Source organism: Phyllostomus discolor, chromosome 13, assembly GCF_004126475.2.
Source record: "Phyllostomus discolor isolate MPI-MPIP mPhyDis1 chromosome 13, mPhyDis1.pri.v3, whole genome shotgun sequence".
NCBI classification, from domain to species: domain Eukaryota; kingdom Metazoa; phylum Chordata; class Mammalia; order Chiroptera; family Phyllostomidae; genus Phyllostomus; species Phyllostomus discolor.
This window is the reverse complement of record NC_040915.2, coordinates 12,535,084-12,558,648: the sequence shown is the minus strand read 5'-3', so window position 1 is coordinate 12,558,648 and position 23,565 is coordinate 12,535,084. Positions and strand designations below refer to the sequence as shown.

Below are 23,565 nucleotides of genomic sequence, written 5' to 3'. Positions count from 1 at the left end.
GGGCACAGACAGGCAGGTGAGGTGCCCTAGTACCAGCCACTGCCAGATTAACAGCCATCTGGGTAGGCTGCTCCTGCTTGCCCCCCTTGTGGATCCAGAGGGTTATAACTTCTCAAGAGATCCCCCCTCTAAATGTCCCTGGGTGACTCTTCCTCCTTCCCAAGGTGGTCCCAGACAACCCCTGCCCAGTAACAGCCCCCAAAACCAGAGAGCAAGAAGCGAGCAGTGCTTCGTGACACAAACATGCATTCGTTTTATTCACAAAACAGCCTGGTTTCCTAAAACAATACAAACAGCATGTTCATCAGCAGGAAGCTGGCCACGGGCAGGGAGGCCCAGGCCAAGGGGGACCCCCTGGGCACCCACCCCCACTGGCAGGGGACCACCCAAAGAAGCCCTTTCTTCTGTCGCCATCGGCCAGGCGGGAAAGAAGGGACTTGTTTTCTCTAAGGGAAGTAGCCAGGATCAGAGCTGTCGAGACATGGGCTCCCCAGATCTCAGTGGATAAACAAACAAAACTTTCATTTCTGCAGAATCGTTGTTGGGGTGGGGGGATCCCACTGTGGGGACCGTGGGTGTAGCACACCTGGCCTGGGCCTGGGGGTAGGGGGGTCTGCTCCCTCCCCTTCTGTGAGCTCCTCAAGGCAGCTCTGCCCACGTGGATGGATACAGAGGGGCTTCAACACGGCGCCATCAACATTCTCTTTATAAACGTGAGTGGGTTCTCCAGGCAAACTATGCACTATTTCATGGTCAGAAAGAATCAAAGGAAGTTTAAATGAGGGTGGAGTTAAACTGTGCTAAATTACAGTAGTGCTTATTAGTAACTAGATTTCAAAAGGTTACAGAAAATTTACATTCTCTACACAAAACTGCATCTCCTGCACAGACAACATCGACATCGACACAGGAAGGAAACTGATTGTCCATTCTTTGCCCAGGAAGTCTCGGTACTTTATAGATTCGTCTTTACCTCTCTTTTTGTTGTTCTTCCAAAAAAGCAGTTAAATTTTTTTTCTTTTTCTTTTTATACTAGGGACGTGGAGATGTTAAAACGACAACAAAAAATATATATATAAAAACAGGAATGAAATCTGTGAGAGAATATTTTTGGTTCTAAAGACGGGTGCAGCCGTTTGTCTTCGCCCGAATCCCTTGCCGGAGACCACGCGAGCAGTGACATTGCACGGAGAGGGCAGCTTTGGGTTCCCGCCGCCGTCACTGAAACCACCGGAAGGCGGCTCCTGTCGGAAGCATTACCTTCTGGCGGGGGCGGGAGACAAAAACAAGGAGAGAGTTCAGTCAGGGTCCGGCTGAGCCTGGTGCAAAGACGTTCCCCGTGGCCGGTCTCATGGTGGAGGGATGGGCATGGAGTAAAGGCAGCCAGCCACCCTGTGGAGTTCCGCCATCCTGGCCAGGCCAGAGAAGGAGCCTTGACCTACTGGGTCGCTGAAGGGCCTGGAGCTCCCGGAGGCCCCCTGAGCCACTGTGCCCAGGAGCCCTCCTTCCAGACAGGCATACCCCTTCCCTTGGTCCAAAGGCCACAAGCGCCAGGCGGTTGTGGGGCATCTGGGAGCTGTCTGCACGCTTCTGTCGAATGAACATGTAAGCATGTGCACTGGACACGTTTTTGGATGTACGCCTTGAGCTCCGCTACAGTGTGTGGTGTGTTTGGAGCTGTGGTGGGAGGGAAGGATACCTGCTGTGTTTATTAAGAGGCTACGTCTCCGTGCACTGGGCGGTATGCGTCTACACCAGACCAGAGTGGGTGCCTTTGTGCGCATACAGGTGTGTTCTCTGGGCAGGAGAGCAGATGTGTGAGGTTTGGGACTCGGGGGCGGGTAGCCACGGCTGCGATGCCATTGTTTTCCAACAATTCTGGACATTTGCATCAAGCCCACTCATAGAGGGGTGGGGACAGGGCAGTGAGAGCAGGCTGAAAAGATGCTTTTGTACCCAGGCCTGGCACCACAACTAGGCTGCCACAGCTGGGGGCACGGGACAGGCCCAGCCACGAGGCAGGGAGAAAGCAACATGGGAACCAGTTGGCCTTCTTTAAGCCAATCCCATAGTGGACAGGCCTTGCCCACATCCCCGGCTCACCCCCTAACTCCAGGCCCATAGGATCCGGAGCCATTAGCTGTTCGACCAGACTTATCTTGGGGCCCCAAGACACCCCAAATTTGTTAGCTAGGTGCCTAGACCCAGGGTTTTCCAGGCCTCAGAGCAGGGCTGTGAGCACTGGAGCTGCTCTCGCCTTAGGTGGCCTTGGGAAAAAGGCGGGGCTCTGGAGCGACAAGTCGAAGGGTGACCTCTCAAAGCCGCAGGGCCCACAGGAAGATCCCTGTCAAACGGGACGGGGGAGAGTCCCAGAACCTTAGGTCACAGACAGGAAGCTTTAGGACATATGTGAAAGTTGGAGACTTAGGATGTGTATGGGAATCTCAATACCGGACCCAGAACTCCAGAAGGGTGTTCAGAATGCTGGGGTCCTGGCTGGGAATGCTAGGCCCCTGCCTGGAGTTTTATGCTTGCCTTGCAAACTACAGCCTAATAGGATGTCAGGATGTGGCTCTGATTTTGGGGGCAGTGAGCTGGTGTCTCAAAGGCTGGCCTAGAACCCCAGAGCCCAGGGATTGGCTGGGTTTCCCCCAGACCCACACGCAGGCAGGAAAGGTGGGGCTGGGGGTGGGTTTGGACTGCCAGACAGACACAAGAGCCCACACACCTCCCTCTAAGGCGCCGTTACCTCCAGAGCAGCGGAAGGCTTCTTTTTGAGTTCCTCACATTTTCTGAATTTGCAAATCTGATGGCCAGTCTTTCGGTTCCTACAACTGCTGCACTGCTCGCAGTTGATGCGCCGCCGGCAGGGCGGGCACATGCCGCAGCGTTTCCGCTTCTTCTTGCCCGAACTGATAGCTGAGGCCAGCTCACCCTGCATGGGGTACTCGGCCAGGCCCGCCATGTGCAGCGCGCTCTCGGCCAGGAACACACCCGCCGGGGTCATGATGAAGAGGCCTGGGTTGATGGGGAAGGCGCCCAGGTAGGGGAAGTCGGACTGGCCATTGAGGGCTTCAGCACCTGCCACAGCCTCCATGTCGGGCAGGCCCGCGCCAGCCTCGCTCATCAGCGGTAGGTGCTCCTGCACCACGCGTTTCAGCATCTCCGTGGACTGTGCGAACTGCTGCAGCGTCAGCTGTCCCTCGGCTGCCAGCTCCGTGGCCCGCTCAGCCTTGCTCAGCAGGCTGGCCACAGCACCACTTTTGTGCTTTGAGGTAGGGTTGCTTTTGTCCACAGCCATGGCTGCCGCCAGGTCGTGCCCATTGGCCAACAGGGAGGCAGCGGCTGCAGCTGCAGCAGCCTTTTCGGCAGACTCCCCGCCCATCATGCTGCCACCACCACTGCCCCCACTGCCCCCAAAGGAAGAGTAGTGGGACAGAGGGCGGGAGCGACGCAGGCTCTTGTTGAGGGGTTCACTGATGATGCCGCTTTTGTTCCGACGTTCGGGGGGTGGTGCATCATCTGCCACCGAGGCTGGTGCAGCAGTGGCCACCGCTGCACTCTTGTCAGCCACTCCTGCCTTGGGGCCACTGCCACTGCTGCCATTGGCATTGTTGCTACTGCTGCTGCTGCTGGTGTCCTGGGAGCCACTGCTAAGGCTCGACATGGTGGGGCCGAGGCCCAGACCCCGCTGCTGGGGGAGCCTGCCAACTACCGAGGGTCCTCAGACAAGCACTGGGCCCTGCTGCCCACAACAGAGATGCCCGGTGGGTCTTGATGCTCAGGGCAGGCACATGGTCGGGCGTCCACGTGGAAGTGTCTTCACTCTGTCAGGACAAGAGGACACAGGGTCAGGGCCATGGTGAACACCACCACCTCTACCTCTACCTCTACCACCACCACCACCACCACCACCACCACCACCACCACCACCAATAACCATACTGCCATTATAACAACCACAAGCCCAACCAGTTGCTTAGTACGTGCGAGCCCCTACCCGCCACCCCTCATCAGGAATTCTTCATTTGTACTATCTCAGTTGAGACTCACAATAACCCTGTGAGGTAGTGGCTAGTAACACCCTATTTTATAGATGAGGGAGAAATGACTAGCCCATGGGCACACCACATAGCTCAGCTTGCTCTCCACAGCCAGAACTGCCTTTGAGATAGGTTTGCTTTTGTCCACAGCCATGGCAGCTGCTAGGTTATGCCCACTGACCTGATGGAGGCAGGCAGTTCTTCCTGGGCTAAGAGGAAAGAGCTGGAGATGTTTCCTAATCTTCCTTCCCTGACCCAACTATGGAGAAGAGGAGTTGGAAAAGCCTCTGGAGGGTAGATCGACAGAAGGTGTAGACCTTGAAGTATGGAAAGCTGCCCCTGGATCCTCATCGGCTATTCCTATCACACATCAATGGTCTCAAGGCTCTGGGAAGTCCTGCAGGTAAAGGAAATTTTAGATTTGCTTTTGTTTAAGAGTTTGCCAAACAGAGCTCAGAAATCTTATTTCAAGGAGCATGAACCCTGCTGCTAGAGGGCAGTGGGATATGGTGCCAGAGGACAAGCCTTCGCCTGCAAGAATGGGGGACACACTTGTACACACACTGGCACACACTTCCTTCTCACTCCCAGACCTCGGACGCCACTCTCGCCTCTACTCAGGCCTCACCGCTGTGCTCCAGCGTGGCTCCCAGATGGACCTGGGTGTGGGCAGGGGAAACCTCTGGCTGGTGCAGGTTGGAAGTGAAGGTAGATGTGACCCTTCCCAGGACAGAGCCTGTTCTGCTCAGGCCCCAAAACTAAGGCACGTGAGCAGCCAGGCTCCTTGGCCAGGAGCTCTCGGAGGAACTTCCAGATGCAGCGGAGCGGCAGTTTCCTCATCAGCCCTGGCTCTCTAGCACTCCTTCCCTGTCTGCTTGCCTTGGCCCAGCAACCCCCAGGAGAGAGGCAGGAGGACAGGGCCCAGCCCAAGCAGCTGGCCGCTCAAGGAGGAGGCACACATCTGGCTGGGCCTGTCCCGCCCTGGGCTTGGGGGCAGCACACACTGCATCTTTGTCCCCAGGCAACCCCACCATCCCCCAGTCACAGGACTCAGCCTGTCCTGGAAGGTCATCTAGTCCAACCCTCTGCACTTACAGAGGGAGGAACCGAGGCCCCAGGCAGGCAGAGCCCCTGCCCCAAGACCGCTAAGGAGTGGGAACAAGGAGGAGCGAGTAAAGGAAAGGGAAACACTCTATCTCCAGGATGAGGCAAATGGCAGGCGTCAGCAGAAAACCAGACACTCCTTGCCCTGCCCTAGTGAAGGCAGATGAATGGTGAGGAAGAACTGGGCACGCTGGCAGATTCCACCGGGACAAACCAAGGAAGGCCTCTCCGGCTGGGCTTCGGATGTCATGGACGTCAGGGTTGTAGTAAGAGGAAGCAGGTCATGCATCCCCAAGGACAGCTGTGCTCCACCCTACCTCCTAAGGGCCAAGACCAGGTTAGCTCTGTGGCTTTTCTCCTCAGAGATCAGAATTTCCCTCCAGGCATCGGTGACCCTGGTTAGGTTCTCGGGACTAGGACCGCTGACATCAAGCCCAGAGACCATCACTCCAGGTCAACTCGCCCAGCCCCTGCCTACGTGAGCTCAACAACCCAGCCCCGGGCTACATTCCTAGCAGCCCCAGACAGGAGAAGGCAGGCGCCCTCGGGTTGGAGAGCTGGGGAGGGGGGCGGTCTGCGCCCTAGCCCCTGTGCGTGTCCCCCGCCTCTGCGGCCTGCTGGCTGGTGGCAGAAATCGATAGCGGCATTAACTCTGCTCTTGCTCAACTCCCCCTCCCTCTTCCCAGCTCCAGGATCTGGCTCTGTGTGCGGGGCTGGCAGGTCAATTAGAAGTCAGCTCCCTCCGACACAGCCCGGCCTACGTTCAGGGCTGGCGCTCTGGCTGAACCTCCCTGCTTTTGTCTCCATCCCGAGTCTCTCATGGTGGGGACCAAACCTCATGTTCTGTTCAGCTCAGGCCCTCTCTTTGAATCTCTCTGATCTTCCATTTTTCTGTCCTTCCTCAGGAACGACCCTCTCCCAGCCCGCCAGGTCCTGGGACATGCTGAGCTCAGGACCAGAGGACGTGATATGTCACTGAACAGGTGCTGCAGACAGAACACTGCGGTCTGTCAGCCACAGACACTGAAGGTGGGGGGTATACACGAGGGGGACTGGCATGCAGGGTAACTGTCCTCAAACCAACATCTTAGTCCCCAAGGCCCTGTCCCTAGGATGTTCCAAATCTGCCCCTGTACCTGGATCATCTTCTCCCTCAGACCCTGGGAAAAGCTGATGCCCTGGTCCCAGTGGACCCCTGACCACAGGACCCATTTGCCTGAGTCATGGAACAGGAAGACATAAAAAGAAGACCATCTCCCAGGCCTCAGCCTTCCACTGCAGGGCACACAGCAACCCTTCCCAGGCCAGGAAGGGCCTGGCAGTGCCAAGGCAGCAGGGGAGGAGCCGGGGCTGCGTTGAAGCGGAGCGGGAATGAGCGGGAGGGAAAGCTGGCGGGCAGGCGGGCGGCGGCGGGCGCATCCATCATCGGCCCTGCCAGGAACGCATCCAGCCCCCAAAAAGAAATACTGCGCCTGAGGAGGGACAACAAAGGGCTCCGTTTCATCAGCAATGTGGAGCCAGCGCCCCGCCGCCCCGCCAGGCGCGGTCAGGCCACAAAGGACCCCTTTGTCCGTGCAGGAGCCGGGCGGCCGGGAGCTGGGACCAGGGGCTGACGGGCGGGACAGAGCCTGGGGGCGGGGGTGAGGGGGGAACCAGTCGTGGAGAGTTGGGGGTCAGAGGGACATGGGGGCAGAAGGAGAGAGACAGGTGGTGGGGGACAGGATCACGAGGCAGAACCAGAGGGGTGGGTCAGAGAAGAGGATGCGGACAGAACAGGGCAAGGGTCAAGGATAGAGGACACAACATCATGGGAAGCAGACACTGGGGAGCCGGGTTCACAGAGACTCAGGGCACCAACCTCAGTCCAAGGGACATGGAGACGGAGCCCTGGGGGGAGAATCCCAGACTCCGGGACCTGGGGACCAAGAGAAAGCAGCTGGACATGCCCACAGGTGAGGGAGGCAGAGGGGGAGGTTTGGGGGAGACCAGATGAGACCCACCTCCTTTGGGCCCCATTCTGGCCTGAGGCTCCAGGGCCTGGTCATGGGGCCCAACTTCCTGGGGGCTCAGGCTCACTGGCTGAGCTAGGCACAGAGGGAGAGTCAAAGCTGGGGCCACTTTCCTGACGGTGGGGTCACGCTCTGCCTCTAGCTCCAGCCCTGGTCAGCCACAGATGACGCAGACCCTGCCCTTCTCTAACCAGCTCCCACCACCGAGTGACACTCAGGTTCCCTTAACCGACTGACGGACGCTACACCGGCTAGCATTTGCTGTGCGCCTGTGCTCTGCTCATCTCCTCTCTTTCCTGAACTGCTCCCCAGAACCTGGGAAATAGGAACCATTAACCAATTTTAGAGATGACAAAATGGCGGCTCAGAGAGGTTCATGCTGCCAGGAAAAGGTCAAATAGCTAGTGCTCTTTGAGGTAGAACTTGAACCCAGAGCTCAAGTATTAGCTGCCACCCTGCCCTGGTGACCACCTCTGCTCATGTTGGCAACTGACTAGCCCAGGGCAAGGTGTCCCAGCCACCCTGAGACTGCCCCCACCCCCTAGAGTTGTTACCGTGCCTGTCACCTTTACATGGTCAGGGGGCGAGCTGTCACAGACCCCAGGGGAGTACCCCCACCTGGGGGACTTGGAAATATCCAGGTAGGAACCCAGAATGCTAGACCAGTGACATCATAATGACAGTGAGGTCACCAGAGGTGGCAGCCTTCACTTACCTCCACTCCACCCTCAGCTCCAGAGGAGACAGGATTCACCCCCCTAGTAAGGCTCTGTCTTGAGCCCCTGGAGCCAGACAGCAGGGGGTGGGGCACTGTGGGGGGGGGGGGGATGGTGCCATGAGCTCATAGACATACAGACTGTGGCCCGAAGAGAGATGTTCCAGATGTTGGGTTGCATACAGTCCCAGAGCCACCCAACAGCAGCCCCATGCCCTGGGCTACTGGGAGACCGTGTCGGACACAGGCCCTCCTAGAGGGGTGCACAGGAGCTGGGCCACCCGATGTGCATTGAGAGCAGGAAGGGAACAGAGTAGGGCATGGGGTGAAGGACCGTCTTGAAGGAAGGGACCACCAGCCTGAGAGTTAAGGATGAGGAAAGGTTCCCAGAGGGGACACCAGCCTGAGAGGGTCCCTAAGAAATGGAGAAGTAGGTGTGAGGTGTGCCTGCAAGACTGCCAGGGTCTTAACAGAGCAGGGCTTTGAGATCAAGGACAGCAATTTTTAAACAGCTTTACTGAGATATAGTTCACCTACTATAAAATTCAGCCATTTATAAGTGGCCGAATAATTCAATCATTTTTAGTAAATTTACAGAGTTGTGCAACCATTACCACTACCAAGGGCAGAGTGTGAGCAAGGGGCCGACCCCCACCCCCTACTTCTTTTTCGGGCTGGAGCAACCTCCCAGCTGTCCCTCCTGCTGCAGGAAGGCTTCCTGGAGGAAGCTGCGATTCGGTGGGGCCTTCCGGACCCTGAGGCACTACTGCAGGGGAGCCTGAGCTGCCGTAGCCTGGGCAGGCCAACTTTGCAGACCTGTACACCCTGGCTCATTGCACCCTTCTTCCACAGCTCCATGTCCACTCCTGACACCCGTGACCCACCCCCTTATACTCCTCCACCCACTTTGGTGGGCTGGTCTCCTTGGCTTCTAAGGGAGGCGAGATGGACAGACTAATGGCAGGCTGGCCAGTGGTGGCAGGGAGGGCAGACCACAGGCTATAGCGGTTGAACCAAGCTGAGCAATTGGATGTGTGTGTGTGTGTGTGTGGGGGGGGGTGTTTCCATCTCTGATTTCCATGATTCAGCCTGGGGAGTTTCCAGAGGGAACAAAAGCCCCACTCAGGCCCAAGGAGATGCACATGGGACACTGGCCTTGGAGGCTGGGGGAATCGCAAACCTCGCCGGAGAGCAGAGCACATATCCAGCTATAGACGGACACACATACACGCACACACTGACCAGTGCTAAGCACCCAGAAGGTGGCCTGGGGTGGGACGTGCCCTCAATACCTAGTGGGTCTCCCCAAGACTACTACCCTGAAATTGACAGCCAAGGACGGAACCTGGGGCCTGCAGGGGGCCTGCATCATGTTTCCTGGACTCCATACCCCGTGACACTCTTACACCACTCCGCCCAGGGCAGGCACAACCCCCTTGCCTGGGACTGAAACTTGCCGCTGGGAAAACCTCAAGAGTACACGGGGCTCTGTTCTCCCTCAGAAAACTCCCAAAACAGCTGGAAGAGGGGGTCAGCCCATTTGATGTGCAGGAACGCTGTGGCAGGTGGGCGGTGTGCCCTGACCTGGGGCTCTAGAGAGTGAGATGCAGAGCCTGGGGCACCTCTGATAGAGCAAGGCCTTCCTCAACAGCCTGGTTTCTTCTCTGGAAGAGCCAAAGAACAAGAAGGGCCCTTCCTTGCTGGGTGACCTTGGCATATGGCCACTGAGCCAGTTTCCCGACCTGTAACCTGGGAGCACGAGGATAAGAGCTAACATGCACGGAGGCCCCACTGTGTGCCAAACGCTGTTCGCGCCTTGTCTCACGGAATCCTCATTTGCACTTTCCGAAGTACTATTATTGCCCCCTTTAGGGCAGGCAATTTGAGAGGCAGTTGTGATACAGAGAAAATGATGCCCTCCCCATTCAAAAGCCCCTGGATCTTAGCTAACGTGCCTCAAAGTGGTGATGCCTGAGCTGGCACCAACATGGGATCGGGGCCCACACACTTACTTAGGCCCTCCCTCCTGGTGGGCCTCACCACTGGGCGAGATGGGGGAGGCTAGCCAGAGATGCTTGGGACAAGGAATCGGGGGGCAGGGGTGTCTGTCCTTCTGGGGCTTGGGGGTGAGTGTCACGACTGGCTAGGGGACTGGAGTCCTGAGGTCTAGGTTTGTGTCACCATCCATTCCCTTCCTGATGACTGACCAAGACTCACCCCACCCCGTCCCATGCTGAACCTGTTTCCCATCGTAAAATGGTTCTTGTTCCTCACCCCAAACTGCAGGAGTCGCTATCTCAGAGGGGCCCATGCAGAAAGAGGTAGAGATACTGAAAAAAGACTCCAGAGAGTAACCCCTCCCACTCTCCAAATTCTGGGAGGGCCCCACAGGGCCTAAATTGGCCCTTGCTGTGATTTGCAGCTAGGGAAACTAAGGCTAGAGAGGGTTTGGGGCAGGTCACAGGGTGGGGACCAAGCCCCAGCTGACATGAGGTCTACTGGGGCGAGGAGCATCCGGCCCCCACCTGCCTCCATCTTCCCAGATGTCCTGATGATGGCGGGCCCTAATAATGAGTGTTTACTCTCTGCCAGGTGCTAAGCATTTTGCATGCTTTTTTTTTCACCGAATTCTCTGTAATTCTAGTATTACCCCCATTTACAGATGAAGCAACTGAGGTTTAGGGAAGTCAAGTCACCTGCCTAAGGTCACAAGGTCTGCCTAAGGTCACGAGGTCAACTGGTGGCAGAGTCAGGACTTGAAACGAGGTCTGTGTAACTCCAGGGCCTGGCTCTCCAACACTGGCCAAAGGCTCTGAGGCACACGGAGGGAGGGGTTTTGGCTACTCAGCCCTCAGTCTAGGGGAACCCCCTAAGTTTCCCATGGGTCCTGACTCTCAGGCTCTGGTCAAAACATGTTAGGGCACTGGTGCAGAAAAGTCTGCAGCTGTACCCTAAGGCCCAGGAAAAGACAGGGGAAGGGGCTGCGGGTGGGCCGGACGGGCCAGGCTGGGCCAGAGCTCCGGGCATTCCGGCGGCCTCCGCAGGAAGCAGAATGGGACGGAAACTGGCTCCTGCCTCCTCCCCCAGAATCCTGTGGGCAGCCCAGCCGGGCCGCACAGAGGCCCTCTTTGTGCCTGCCCCAACCCGCCACCCGCGGCTGGCCCAGGGTTTTGAGTTTCCTGGGGGGGTGGGGGCCCTGCCCCTGCTAAACCTCCAGTTACCTCCCCCTCTCAGGGGCGGTCACAGCAGGCCACAGCTGGAGGAGGAAGTGAGAAGATGGCCAGGGCTACCCCGGAGACCCTGGGGGACCTGGAGTCTGCCCACATCTCATCTCCCGAACACTCACACACCCTAATTTGGAGCTGGGGGCAGGCAGAAGGACCCAGAGACAGTGCCTGGAGGCCAACCCCAAGCCTGCCCTCTCTGCCAGCAGTCACCAAGTCCATCGTGACCCACCTGGAACCCCCACCCCGCCCCACTCCATCTCGGTGCTCTTGGGCTCAGGGTGGTGCACAGAAAGAGGCTGGCCAGGTGGGCAGGGCAGCCATCTGTCAGCTGCCATTTTTCCCTGTCCAGGGGCTCTCTGGAAACACAGAGAACATCAAGGTGGAGGCATTGAGCTCACTTCAGCATTTCAGGGGACAAAAGCCCCTTAGGTGGTGTGACTGTGCTCCAGGAACACTAAGCCCCAGGGATGCGAGCTCAGGCTGGAGTGTGCATCGTGAGGAGCAGCACTGTGGACAAGGATATCTGAGTGTACGCCGAGTCTGGGAAGTGTGTCAGACCTCCCAGGTGAATGCTGCATGCATAAGTGTGTCTGGGGGCTGTAGGTGTGCCCAGGTGCATGGTACAGTCTCAGATGTCACTCTCTATGGGTTTGAGCACTGATGTAGACATGGGGCTTATATACCAGTGTAGGCAGAGATCTTTGTGTGACCCCTGTGTACAAGTGAAATGTGTGCTACCTACATCAGTGATGTGTCTGTGTGCCCCACAGTGAGTGTGTACCAGCACATAGTATACACGGTTTACGGCTGGACAAGCAGGCTATATATTTGTGGGTTCTTCCAGCTTGTGAGTGTCAACACATCTCCGCAATGTGTACACCAATGTGTGTGTGTGTGTGTGTTATATGCGTGTGTGCAGACTGAGTAGTATCAGGGCCTCTGAGGGGTCTGGGACGGGAGTCTGAGGCCCAGCTGGGATGGGGCTGATGTACACAGGAACTGATGCCAGGTGCTGGGGCCCCTGTGGAAACAGGAAGCTGCCCACAGGTGCGCTGGGGCTGTGGTGGGGCTGGGCTCCGCCCAGGTTCAGTTTGTGCCCCTGAGAAACCAACCCAGTGTTTCACTAGCCTGTCCTAGTCATGAGGGTGGCACCTGCCTTGTCTGTGCTCAAAACCCAACAGCCCTGGCCAGTGTCTACCAGACCGCCTGGCCTGAGCGTGGAAAAAACTGGAAAACAAAAGCCCCCAGACCGCAGGCCCTCCCTGCAGAGGCGTGGGGGAGGCAGGCAAGAGGCGGGAGACTGAGGAGGGAGGGAGGGAGGGAGGGAGGGAGGGAGGTGTCGCCGCAGCCCCGGAACACAAAAATAATGAGGCGAGAGGGGCCATGGGGCCCAGCCGGCTGGTTCCGGAGTTGCTATCTGACCTTGACAGATGCCACAGCTGGGCGCCTGGAGAGGAGCCGCCGCCACAGTGCTGCAGCACCCCCCCCCAACCCCCTGCTACCTCCCCCAGGCCAGGTTGATGGAGGTTCAAGCAGGCCCCAGCCACAGGAAGCCACCCCACCAGGTGGGAGCAGGGAGACCTGAGTGTTCCTAGTCAGAGGTGGGGGTGGGAGGGTATGGAGACAGGGGAGTGGGGGCAGGGCCACTGCAGGGCAGGGAAGACAGCACGGGTCTCCGGAGGGTGCCCTGGCCCCCAGGTGTGGCCGTATGTATGAGAAATGACGAGGGTGATGTTGTGCTGTGTAACTGTGAGACCGAGTGTGTGGGGAAAAGGGAAGCAAAATGTGTGAGTGTGACAGAGACAAAGATCATACTTTTGTGTGTCTCTCTTCGGGCCACACAAGGCTGGAGAGATGGGCTGATGTCCCTGATGTGGGTGTGGCCACGTCACCTCGGGGCGGGCACCAATAACTCCCCTGACCACTTCCACAGCCATGGCTGTCCTAGCTGGTGCAAGCCATGCTGCGGCCAGGCTTGGGGACGACAAAGAGAGCCACAGGCCTCCCCACCAACAAAGTTCTTTCACTTGCAGCTGAAGAAGTGGCCCTTCAGCCCTTCCTGGCCTACCCTCTCTCCCGCTGTGCTGTGGTCCGGGCACGGGCATCAACGATGGGCATGGGGTGGGGCACCACCACTCTGGGGACACCAGCGAGGGGTTGGGGTGTGAGCTGCAGGAGGGGATGCTGGGCTGGAGGTGGATTAGCAATTCCGAGCACTGGCTGCATAATTAAAAAATCATTACGGGCGGGCGGGCAGAGCCGTGTGAGCTCACGCTCAGAGCGGGCGGGGGACACTGCCATGGTGCTCCCCCTCCCACTGCTTCCCCGAGGAAAAATCCCACCTGCTAATATAATTACGGAAAAACACAAGCACAGAAATTCGGTTTCAGCAAACAACGTGCCTGAGTGCCCAGGGCCTGCCTGGCCTTCAGCACAGTGAGCAGGCTGGTCATTGGTGCCCAGGGCTCCTGGCAGTGGGGTGGGCCCTGCTGGGTCCATACACCAGCCCTAGGCCTGAATCCCTTCAGCAGCCCCCAAGAGAGGGGAACAGAGGGCAAATATAAACCTAGCTCCCAAATCCAGAAGAAAACTAGTCAGTCCTAATAGTTTACAAGGGGGGGAAACTGAGGCTAAGGAATCTGCATAAGATCACTGTGTTTGTGGCAAAACTGAGAAAGAACTGGATCCTGTGCACAAAGGCAACCCTCAGGAGCTTGGCCCACCCCATCCTACTCCTTCCCGTGTCCCCCAGCTTCCATCTCATCAGTCATTCTCCCAGCCGCTGCCTGCGATGAGCGTCTCTCTCCCTAAGACTGAATGGGATTGTCCAAGTCATGTACCCCAGCGCTGCCCAGAGCTTACACAAGCCTGTACCCCGTGGTGGGGGCGCAGGGAACCCCAGCCTCCCAGTTCAAGGACAGGGCGTCCTGGGCTTGTCTGGGTTAAGCCAGGCGAGCAGAGCTGGCTCCCGCCTGGAGAAACGCGGCCAGCTCTGGGTCACGGGCCCCAGAACGGCAGGAACAGCCGCCATCACCTCGGGCCTGGAGCGGGCGGCGCGGGGAGGGGAGCCGGCCCTAATTAGTCGGCCTGGGACCCGGGCGGGCGCCGGGGCGGCAGACGCAGCAGCCGCCGCCGGAGCCGGAGCTGCGCAGGCACATCCGCGGCCGGCCGGGAGGCGGCGGGGAGCCGTGGCGCCCTGCGACGCGGTGGGACAGGAGGCCTGGGAAGGCCCGGGCCAAGGAGATTCCACACCGGGCTGGCCTGCCTCCCCTCATTCCTCCGTGCCACCAGGCACAGCAATTAGAGGCTTTCAAAGTTTGTCCTTAATTGGTTTCATTTTTGCCTCATAAATGATTCATGGCCCTGGAGGTCTGCGAGGCGGAGGGAGTGGCAGGGGAAATTTGGGGAGGCTTTTGCCTGGAGCCAGGCCCCCTACCTGAGGCTGGAGAGGGGTCGCAACCCTAGCCCAGTGGATGATGGGCTGGGGAAGCCTTGGGCAGGTGGGATCCTCTAGCAAAAATAGAGAACCCAGACCCTCTCCTTGGGCCACGCACTAATTAGAAACTGCAACTTCTTGCAGACCAGAGCTCTGCCCAGGCCCAGAGCCACTGCAGCTGCTGGGGCCCGGAGAGCATGAATAATAATGTGGTGGTAAAAAAATAAGTGTTAGTAATAATAACGACAGGGAACACTCCAGTTCTTACTAAGTTCCAGGCATCCATTATTTGTTTTAATCACCTCCCCACCAAGCACAAGTAGGAAGAGGTACCAGGGTTCCCAATTTTACAGATAAAGAAACTGAGGCTGGGAGAGGCCAGAACTCCTCACTCCCTAACTTCTCAGGGGCACAGGGCTCAAGGCTGGACACCCAGAACACTGCCTGCCAGGTGGATCAGGAGCTGCAGAGCCCAAAGAAGTCTGGGAAGACTCTGAGGTCTGTAGGGAGACCCCAGAGGGCACCAGCAGCCTCACACCCACCCGGGCCAAGTTAGCCCTGCCCCTCAAAAAGCTGTGACCTTGGCTGAGCAACATCCTCACAGGGCCTTATGTAAAGCAGGAAAAGAGGAGCCCTATAATCCAAGTCCAGCACTAACTCTGTGCTGAGCATGGGATACAGAGATGCCATGGACCCCCACCCTCAGGGAGCTTCCAGTGCTGGGGTGGGGGAATGGACAGACACTCACAGAGAAGGGTTTAAGAGTCAATGCAGAGAACCCCAAGCATTCAGCCAATGGCCTAATGGGTTGGGATTGGGGGAGGAGGGCAGTGAAAGGAGGTGGCACCACGGAGGGCTTTTTGAAGGAGGTGAGGTGAGCAGAGGAAGCTTCTTCTGACTCCATAACCTAGCCCACATAAGGATGCTCAAGGAGTGGGTGTGGCCCACTTCAATCCAAGACTAGGGGTCAGTCCTTGAAGAAACCCAGAACTGATGACCACATCAGGGTGATATGGAACACAAAGTGCTCAGCTCAGCCTGCCCATGACGGTCACTTTCATCTGAACCACTATAAAAGGTAAGGCCTACATAATTAACTGCAGGGCCCGCCTGGAGCCTGGAGGTGAGGCAGTGCTCCGAACAAATCCAGGAGCGGATGCTGTATGGACTGACTCCCCCTAGAGGCCCCAGGACTCTGGGTTCCCAGCTGTGGCTCTTGGGTGCCTCGCAAATATCACCTCCTCTTGTGTCCTCCCGCTCCTGTCCCAACCACATGCACCGCTGGCATCTCAGGCCCTGCAGCCAGCCCAGTCGCATCGGCTTCCTGTTCTCCCACCCAGCCTGGGGCCAAGGTCAGACATGTCAAGCAGTTATACCCCCCTGCACTCCACCACAGCCCTCTGACCAGAGACATGACCGTCTCTGTTTCCCAGACGAGGAAAATGCGGTTCAGAGAATCTAAGGGACCTGCCCAAGGCCACACAAGTTCTTAAAAGCCCACGTTCCTCACCTTGCTGGCCTCCTGCGGTCAGTATGCCTTAACTGTCCCCAGCCTAGCTACCTCTTGCCCTAGCCTTAATCCTTCTTGTGTCTGGGGTAAGACTACCGAGCCCCACTCCTCCAGAAACTAGAACTTGGCTGGGCTGCTGTCATCAGGGGCCCTAGAGCCCTGGGGCTTGGATCCTCCTGTCTCAGCCCAGCTGGGTCATCCTAAGAATTGGGTGGGGTGGTGGGGGAAGCCCCTATATGCACACACAAGTGTCCGAGGGTGGGGTTGGGTGGGGAGAAGGAGACGCAAAGGTTCCAGGGGTGCCAGGGTGAAAGGGTTGGCCATGTTCTCTGGCCTTCTGCTTGGGAAAGAATCAATTTCTAGGCTCCTGTCACCCACACTTGGGAGGGGCTGCCTATGGGTGTGTTCTGCTCTTGGGAAGGAGACTAGGCTTTATACGACCCCTACTCTATCCTGCTGGAGGATAAAGCTGAATGACTTGGCCAAGTCATATCCTCTCTGAGTCTCAGTTGTTTCATCTGCACAATGGGCCCAATAATGTCCCGAGCCCTCTGGAAAACCTTTGGGTATAGGTCGAGAGAAATTTCCTTGAGAGAAGGGATTCAGAAGAATTGGACAAAACATTCAGTGGTCTATGTCGACTGGGGCACTTGAGACACTGGGGTCGGCGCACAGGAGGAGCCCGATACGGCTTGTTGACTATACAAGCAAGTGGCTGAGTTCCCAGGGTGCCAAGCGTATCTCAGCAGGTCCAGCTGACAAACCCTTTCAGGGCGCCTGCTCTGGGTCACAACACTGGCCTGAACCTTCCACCTTCCCGCACATCTGCTGCCTGTTCTAGGGCTGCCCAGCCAGGTCACTGGGGTCCCTCTCTCGGGCCTGCCCCACAGGCCGCATGTCTCAGGCAGGTCAGCACTAACGTCAGTAGGACCAGCTGGGCGTGGAGTCTGCCACCTCCAGAACTGCCAATTAATTAACTTTTTTGAATTAATTTCCCAAGCAAAATTCTACAATTACATGTCCCCATCAGTTCAAGCTGGACAGGCAATGAAGACCCCACAATGAGACAGAATGTGGGGTGAGGAGGTGACCATACCAGCCCCAGGTCAAAGAGGCACTGGGAGTTGGTTTCACCCTAGCAGGGCAACTGCCTGGGTCCTTGTGGATGCTGTCTGGGGTAGGGGAGAGAAGGGGGCTTAGAAGCCAGAGCCCTCCTTCTACCAGCCAGGAGGTGGGGGGCTCGGGGAGAGCCATGCTTGGGCAGCTCGTCCTGCCACTGCCATCCCTGACCCCATGCCCCTAAACCACAGTGGGTCTTGGCAGGGCCCAGGAGCAGCACAGGCACTGAGGCTGAGGAGGCCGAGGCTGCAGCGTTCTAATTTCCCAAAGGGGCTGAGATTAATTAGCTCACACACAGGCACAGAGAGGGAAAGGAGAGTGGGAGCAGGGGAGGGCAGCGTCAGGCGAGGAGCTGGCTGACGCTCCCCGCTGCCACCCGCCTGTCCGCCCAGCAGGCAGTCAGGTGGCCTTGACAGCCTGGGTGCTCTGAAGGTCAGTGGCCAAGCCAGCTGAGCCAGCAGACTGGCAATGTCTCCTTCCCAGAATCCCTGTGACCAAGGCTGGGGGTACGGCAATACTGCCACCACCATTGTGGTGCCAGGAGCTCTGTCCACATCATCCTAGAGAGGTAGGCCCCATGGTCCACCCATTTCACAGATGAGGACACTGAGGTTCAGCACTGTGTAGGGCAGTGACTGGTTAAAGTCGGCCAAGTTGTGGATGGGGTGGGCACTAAAACTCAGGTTGGCCCAACTCTAAAGCCTACCCAGCTCCCCCTGGATCCTGTGCTAGCGTGAGGGGGCTGCAGAAACCTAGGTCTGGGGACGCCAGGTGAAGGACATGTGGGTGTGCCTGACTGTGACTCACCCCTGCCTCAGGGTACGTAGAGCAGACTCTCAGTCATTTCAGATGTAGAAACTGAGACCAGAAAGGCGAAGTGACTTGCCACAGGGCACAAAGCCCCAAACCCAGAGTCTGCTCCTCCACTTGAGGCCAGCCCCACTTTCAGCAGCAACATAAGCTCCACTCAGTGACCTTTAGTGAGCCCCAACCCAGGGCCACATTGTGTCTGTTGTCTTTGGCTAACCAGCTCGCTGCTGGGGGTGAGGGTGGGGTCACTATGACTGTCCCTGTGTATAGAAAGGAAGGTATTTTCAGCTCAAGGACACTCTCTGAGACTCCCTGCAGGGCTCCCCAGAGGGCAAAAGAGCCCCCAGGAAGGTGGAAGGTTAGGGGATGCGGCAGTGTGTGACCCTGACCAGGCCCTAGGCGGCTGTCACAGTGGAGTTTCCCAGAATTTGTCTGCGAGGAGATCCCGCAGGGCAGCAAGCTGCTCCCTGGAGCGTCCCCTACCCCACTCTCAGTGAGCCACATCCGCTGCAGAAGCCAAGGCAACAGGGCTCACCCTCCCAAGGCCTTTTCATTCAAACCTGGGGAGTGCCACCGCAGAGGTCCCTAAGAGAGTCATGGGCCTGGGCACAGGTGGGCGGTGGGAGGTTGGCCCAACCAGGAACATCACTCATAGTGTGTGAGCATGGGGGATGGGTGGGAGCCTCCAGAGGCAGAGATGCAGGCCATGAAACGGTCCACGTGGGCTTCAAGGCAACGCTTCTCTTCCACTCTGTTGGCTCCATCCTAGGTGATCTCAGGCAAGTTGCTCGACCTTGCTGAGCCCATACCCTGATTTGTGAAATGCACACAGTGACAGCCCCACTCTCATCAGGGTCCTGGAGAGAGCCAGCATACAAAACACATTCAATAAACAGTAGTTCAGTTATCATTTTTACTGTCATCATCAGCCAGCATAAGAGTGAATGTCAAGGACAGCTCAAGCCAGGAGTGTCAGGGAACCTAGGTTGTGGCCCCCGCCTGGCCACCGTTTGCCTTTGAGTCTGACAATCCCTTGTGCCTCGGTTTCCCCAACCCCAAATAAACAGAGAGTATCCCCCTCCCCTGCTTACCTGCAGGAACATGGGGAGATGAGCACACAGTAGAGGTTTGAAGGCTACAAAGAGGGCGGCACTCAGCTGTCCAGGCTTACTCTTCCTTTTCTGGCCACAGGAAGAACACACCTTACTTCCTGCCCACCTTTCCTTTCCCTCCTTGGTGCCCCATCCCTGCCTGCTCTGTGTCGGCACTTCTTCAGTCTCCCACAGCCCCAGCAGCTCTTCCACACTGGCACGTGCCACGCTCCTCACCACCCTCCAAAGGCCCCATTTGCCACCTGGAAGTCCCTATCTGAGACTAATGTATGGCCTGGCTGTGTGCTGGGGGGTAGCAGCCAGAGAGAGCCTCGGCCCTTTCTGTTTTGTCCTGCTGTGAAGTCCCCAGGAATGTCCAGACACTCAAGAAGCCCAGGCCCTTCTGCCCTGGGTCCAATCCATTCCCATCCCTCCCCTTTCCTGTGGTCAGCCTCCTTACTCCCACACCTCAGCATCCCCATCTGAGACCAGCTTCAGAGAAGGCCAAATCCAAGACATTCTAATTAAAGAGTCCACGTTGTGGGGACACCACTCCCAGGAAAATGCCAGCTTCGCTGGAGCAGACACTTGGGGGGTGGGGGCGAGGGCTGGAGATCCAGGTGTGACCTGATGAGAAGCACACCCCACCATCTACTTCAAGTCCTGTAGCTTTGAGACACACAGATAAGGTTCAGATCCATTTTACAGGTGGCAAAAGTGAGGTCAGAGAGGTTGGCAGGCTGGCTCATGATTACATAGCAGGCAGTGACCAAGCCTGTCCAACTCCAGAATCCATGGTTCAGGGTCATGGACCATGACCACGGTCATTTTATTTCCCTAAGAATGCTTGGGCCCCTCTTCCCTCCCTGGCCACTGTCCAGGCCTTTATGGGAGACACCTCTGTGGCCAGAAAGGGGAAGCCAGCCTGGGCTGAGGCCTTAAGCTACCTGCCCCTTGACCCCTGTTGGGCTGTCTCAATCCCATGGGCCCAGAATAATCTATAATCTGGATGTTAGATGACCATGAAGCCATCCCCATCGGACTCAATTCTCTCATCTGAAAAACGGTGTATTTTCCAGTACATGAAAAATGGGTATGCCCCCAGTTCTGCCTCATCCAGGCCAGGCAGGTCCCGGCTGCCATGGGCAGCAGAAGCTTCGAGGCATCCCTCCAACTCAGTGGCCCGGGCCCTCCCTGTACTCAGGCCAGCTCTGCACCCAATTTGCAGGCCAGCAGACTAAGAACTAGGAGGAAATAATGAGGGGCTTGGGAACCAAGGGAGCAGAGGAAAGTGGGTGTCGGGGCGAGCAGAGAGGACAGGCAGACATACTCCTGGGTCACAACTCACTAGATAAGGGGGTCTCATTCCTCCCCGAATCTCTGACACCCCCCAATCTCCCAAGGACCCCATGCCAAGCTGGGCAAGCAGCTGACTACTTGGCTCTCCTGGAAAAATCAATTGTCCATGGCTTTCCTTCTCCAGCCAGTCCTCTTCCTAGCTCCTCTACATCCCTCCCCACCCTCCCACAATAAGCTCTGCCATGGCCAGAGCACGCCATCCTGGAGACGGGGTGGGCTCAACAGTGCCACGCCTGATATCTGCGCATCCTCCTCTGCGAGGGCCAGCAGGTCTGGAAGACCGGGGGAAAATGTCTCCCTTTCCATGCCCACCATACAGAACGCAGCTGCCTGTATGTGGCTGAGGGCTGGGCCTCCTCTGGGCGAGCCAAAACCAGGGGCATTTGGGTGACAGGAGTCCCAACCAGTTCATGTGCGTGCCCCAGGCTCCATTGTGTCTGTGCTCCTGACCCAACTCTGGGGTACCATCTGTATGGGAGCTGTGGCCTGAGGAGGGCTGCCCGAGCCTGACAGGATGGGGCACACACACAACCGCCTCCAGGAGCAGTGTGTGGGATCCCCCAGGGGCACGTCACGCACATGCGTGACTGTGCATGTCCATTTGCTGATATATGTGCCCACGTGTGTGTGCATCAGAAGCTGGGGCCGTGAGTGTTAACAGCGAGTGTGCTTTTGCAGTGTCCACAGCGTAGGGAATCAAGCCCGTGCCATGTGTGTCAGTTGTGTGTGCAGGTCATGTGGAACTGCGTGAGCTGAGTGACTGTGTCTGTCCCAAGCGTGTGCCCCGGGGTGTGCCACATGGGGCCTGCGTGAGTCTGTTCTGCCTGCCAGGCCGCAGGGCCTCGTGGGGCTGCTGGGGATGGGGTGACTCACGTCTCCTGAGCTCATCCCGAGGCCCGCCCGCCCAGCTCACCCTGCTCTGCTGGGCTCATGGCTGCCAGACGCGGCAGGGAGGCTGGCTTGATAAATAACCTGCTGCTTCCCCAGGCCTCTGAGAAGGGGAGGCTGCATCATGGGGAGAAGGGGGAGGAGCGGGGGAGGCAGCCCTGGCCCCCAGGCTCCGGCTGCCCTGGCCCCCGCAGCCCAGGCTGCGGCTCCGGTTCCTGTTTCATCGAAACCTGAGCTGGGAAAAGCCTATCGGGTCATCTTGCCTGTCCCGCCAGCCGCCAGGCCCAGGCAAGCTGCCCCTCAGGGGACAAGCCCGCAGCCTGGCCACTGAGCCAGTGGGTGGGTGGGTGGGGGGAGGATATTTCTGTCCAGACTAAATGCAGCTCCAGGCCTCTGTCTGCACCCCCACCACCACCAACAGCTGCTCCCAGGGGCCCTCTGGCTCTGCAAGATTGACTAAATATAGCCCCCATCCCCAGTGTTCACCTCTACCCATTGACTCCACCCACATGAGGGTAGGAAGAAGGCTGGGGAGCCCGCTGTGTGACCTTGGGCCAGTGTTTGGCCTCTCTGGGCTCTCAGTTATGAAACGCCAAGTATTACTCAGCTCTAGACCCTGACCTGCCTAACAGGCACTATTGGAGAGACCACAAAGGTTACTAAATTGGGGTCTTTGTCCAGGGAGATAAGGGTTCTGGTCTCTTCCTCAAAGTGACTCCAACCTGCTTCAGCAAAATAACTGGAGGAGCCCCTACCCAGCAGCCCAAGTACCTTTGGGCTTATCAACATGACCGCCACCACCATGCCTGTTCTTACCCAGGCCGGGCAATACCAGGCTCCTCCAATCTGCCCCAGCCGGACCCTGGCCAGGAAACAAGTTGTGCCAGGCTTGGGGGGGGGGGGGCATTGAGGGGGACTTGGGAGCATGACAGCTGCTATTTCCTGGAGGCCACAGTCGGGCACAACCCGGATTCCAGGCTGGCTCCATACTCGACCAGACAGCCTCTCCCAAGATCAGGCCCTTAACGGGGCACTCCCTTCCCCAGTGTCAGCTCTGTCATCAGACCTCAGCCAGGGTCACAGTCCCACTCCCCTCACTGTACTGGTACAGTCAGAAAGAAGGGGCTGGATATACCTTCTGATCTGGGCTGGAAGAATGGTGGTCTCTGCAGGGTTACAGGCAGGGGAGGCAGTCCCAGCTCCCCAGCTTCCCACCTCCTGCCTGCCTGCCCACCCGGCTGCTTCCCCCAGCCCCACACGCACCAAATTCCCCACATGCCTGTCTGTCTCTGACAGCTCGCGCAAATACTTGGCTGCGCGGGCACCCGCTGTTCTGAGCCCGCTGCGCCTCCTCCCCTGCCTTCCCCGGGGGGCTCTGCAGACACAGCCAGGGATGCGAGGGGGCCAGAGCCAAAAAGCTTGGTGGGCAGTGGGGGTAGCGAAGGCAGGAGGGACCGCTACCCACCCCCAGGCCTGGGGGACTAAGGGACCTGGGAGGCCACTTGAGCCAGCTCACTGGGAGGCAGCTGCCAACGCCCCCGCTGCCCCCCGGAACCTCCCAGGAGGACCTTCCGGAGGCCTCCCACTTGCCTCAGCGATGAAACAGCATCTGCCACCCCCGCTATGGCAGCTCAGGACAGGGCAGGACAGGGTGGGGGCTACCAAGAAGCCCCTGGGGAAGGCTCTGAAATATGGACAATGGCCCAGCCCCTCCTGGCAGCCCCAGTCCCCCACCACAGGCCCAGCCTCAGAGCTTGGGGAAAGAAGATGTGTTCCAGCCCCACAGCGTAAGGGGCACACCCACCCAGCTGCCAGACCTAGGATGTCTCCACTTGGACTGGCTGGGGGGCCTCATTTGCCCCCAGCTACCCTCCTTCCTGCTTGCCTTGCCTCTCTCCCAGGAGACCAGTGGAGGAAACACTTCCTGAGACCGGCTGGGATTTTCCGCTAGACATTGCCTAACTGACCAGCTCCTTATCTCCCGTACCTCATTCCTACCTCATTCCTTCTTCCCGAGTCACTCCTTCAGCCAAATCACACTCCCACCCCATGTCTGCAGCCAAGGAGCCCCCCTCCCGGTCCCACCACTTGCCTTGACACCCCCAGTACCCACAGCACGTATCCACGCACAGAGCAGACCCTGAATGAATGACCTCACGGAACAACACCCTCAGCTGTACAGACAGGTATACAAGGTCAGGAGACAGCCTGGTGACCTAGCCCTCCCATTCACCGCTCTGTCTTCCCGAAGGAA

At 58.0% G+C, this 23,565-nt stretch overlaps 1 protein-coding gene across 6 annotated transcripts in view; it reads right to left on the bottom strand.

Annotated features, from left to right (window-relative positions):
* Nucleotides 1–229: 229 nt before the first annotated feature.
* Nucleotides 230–23,565, bottom strand: part of CXXC5 (CXXC finger protein 5) — a 33,260-nt gene continuing 9,924 nt past the window's right edge. For 3 of the 6 annotated variants that reach the window (XM_036014471.1, XM_028529074.2, XM_028529078.2), the window contains 2 exons: nt 2,750–3,827; nt 230–1,263 (listed from right to left, as the gene is read on the bottom strand). In XM_036014471.1, coding sequence (XP_035870364.1) covers nt 1,219–1,263; nt 2,750–3,667 — 963 coding nt within the window. In that variant the 5' untranslated portion in view covers nt 3,668–3,827 and the 3' untranslated portion in view covers nt 230–1,218. Of the gene's footprint in view, nt 1,264–2,749; nt 3,828–4,224; nt 4,441–19,064; nt 19,150–23,565 lie in introns of those variants that run through there. The other 3 variants (XM_036014469.1, XM_036014470.1, XM_036014472.1) reach the window with 2 other exon arrangements.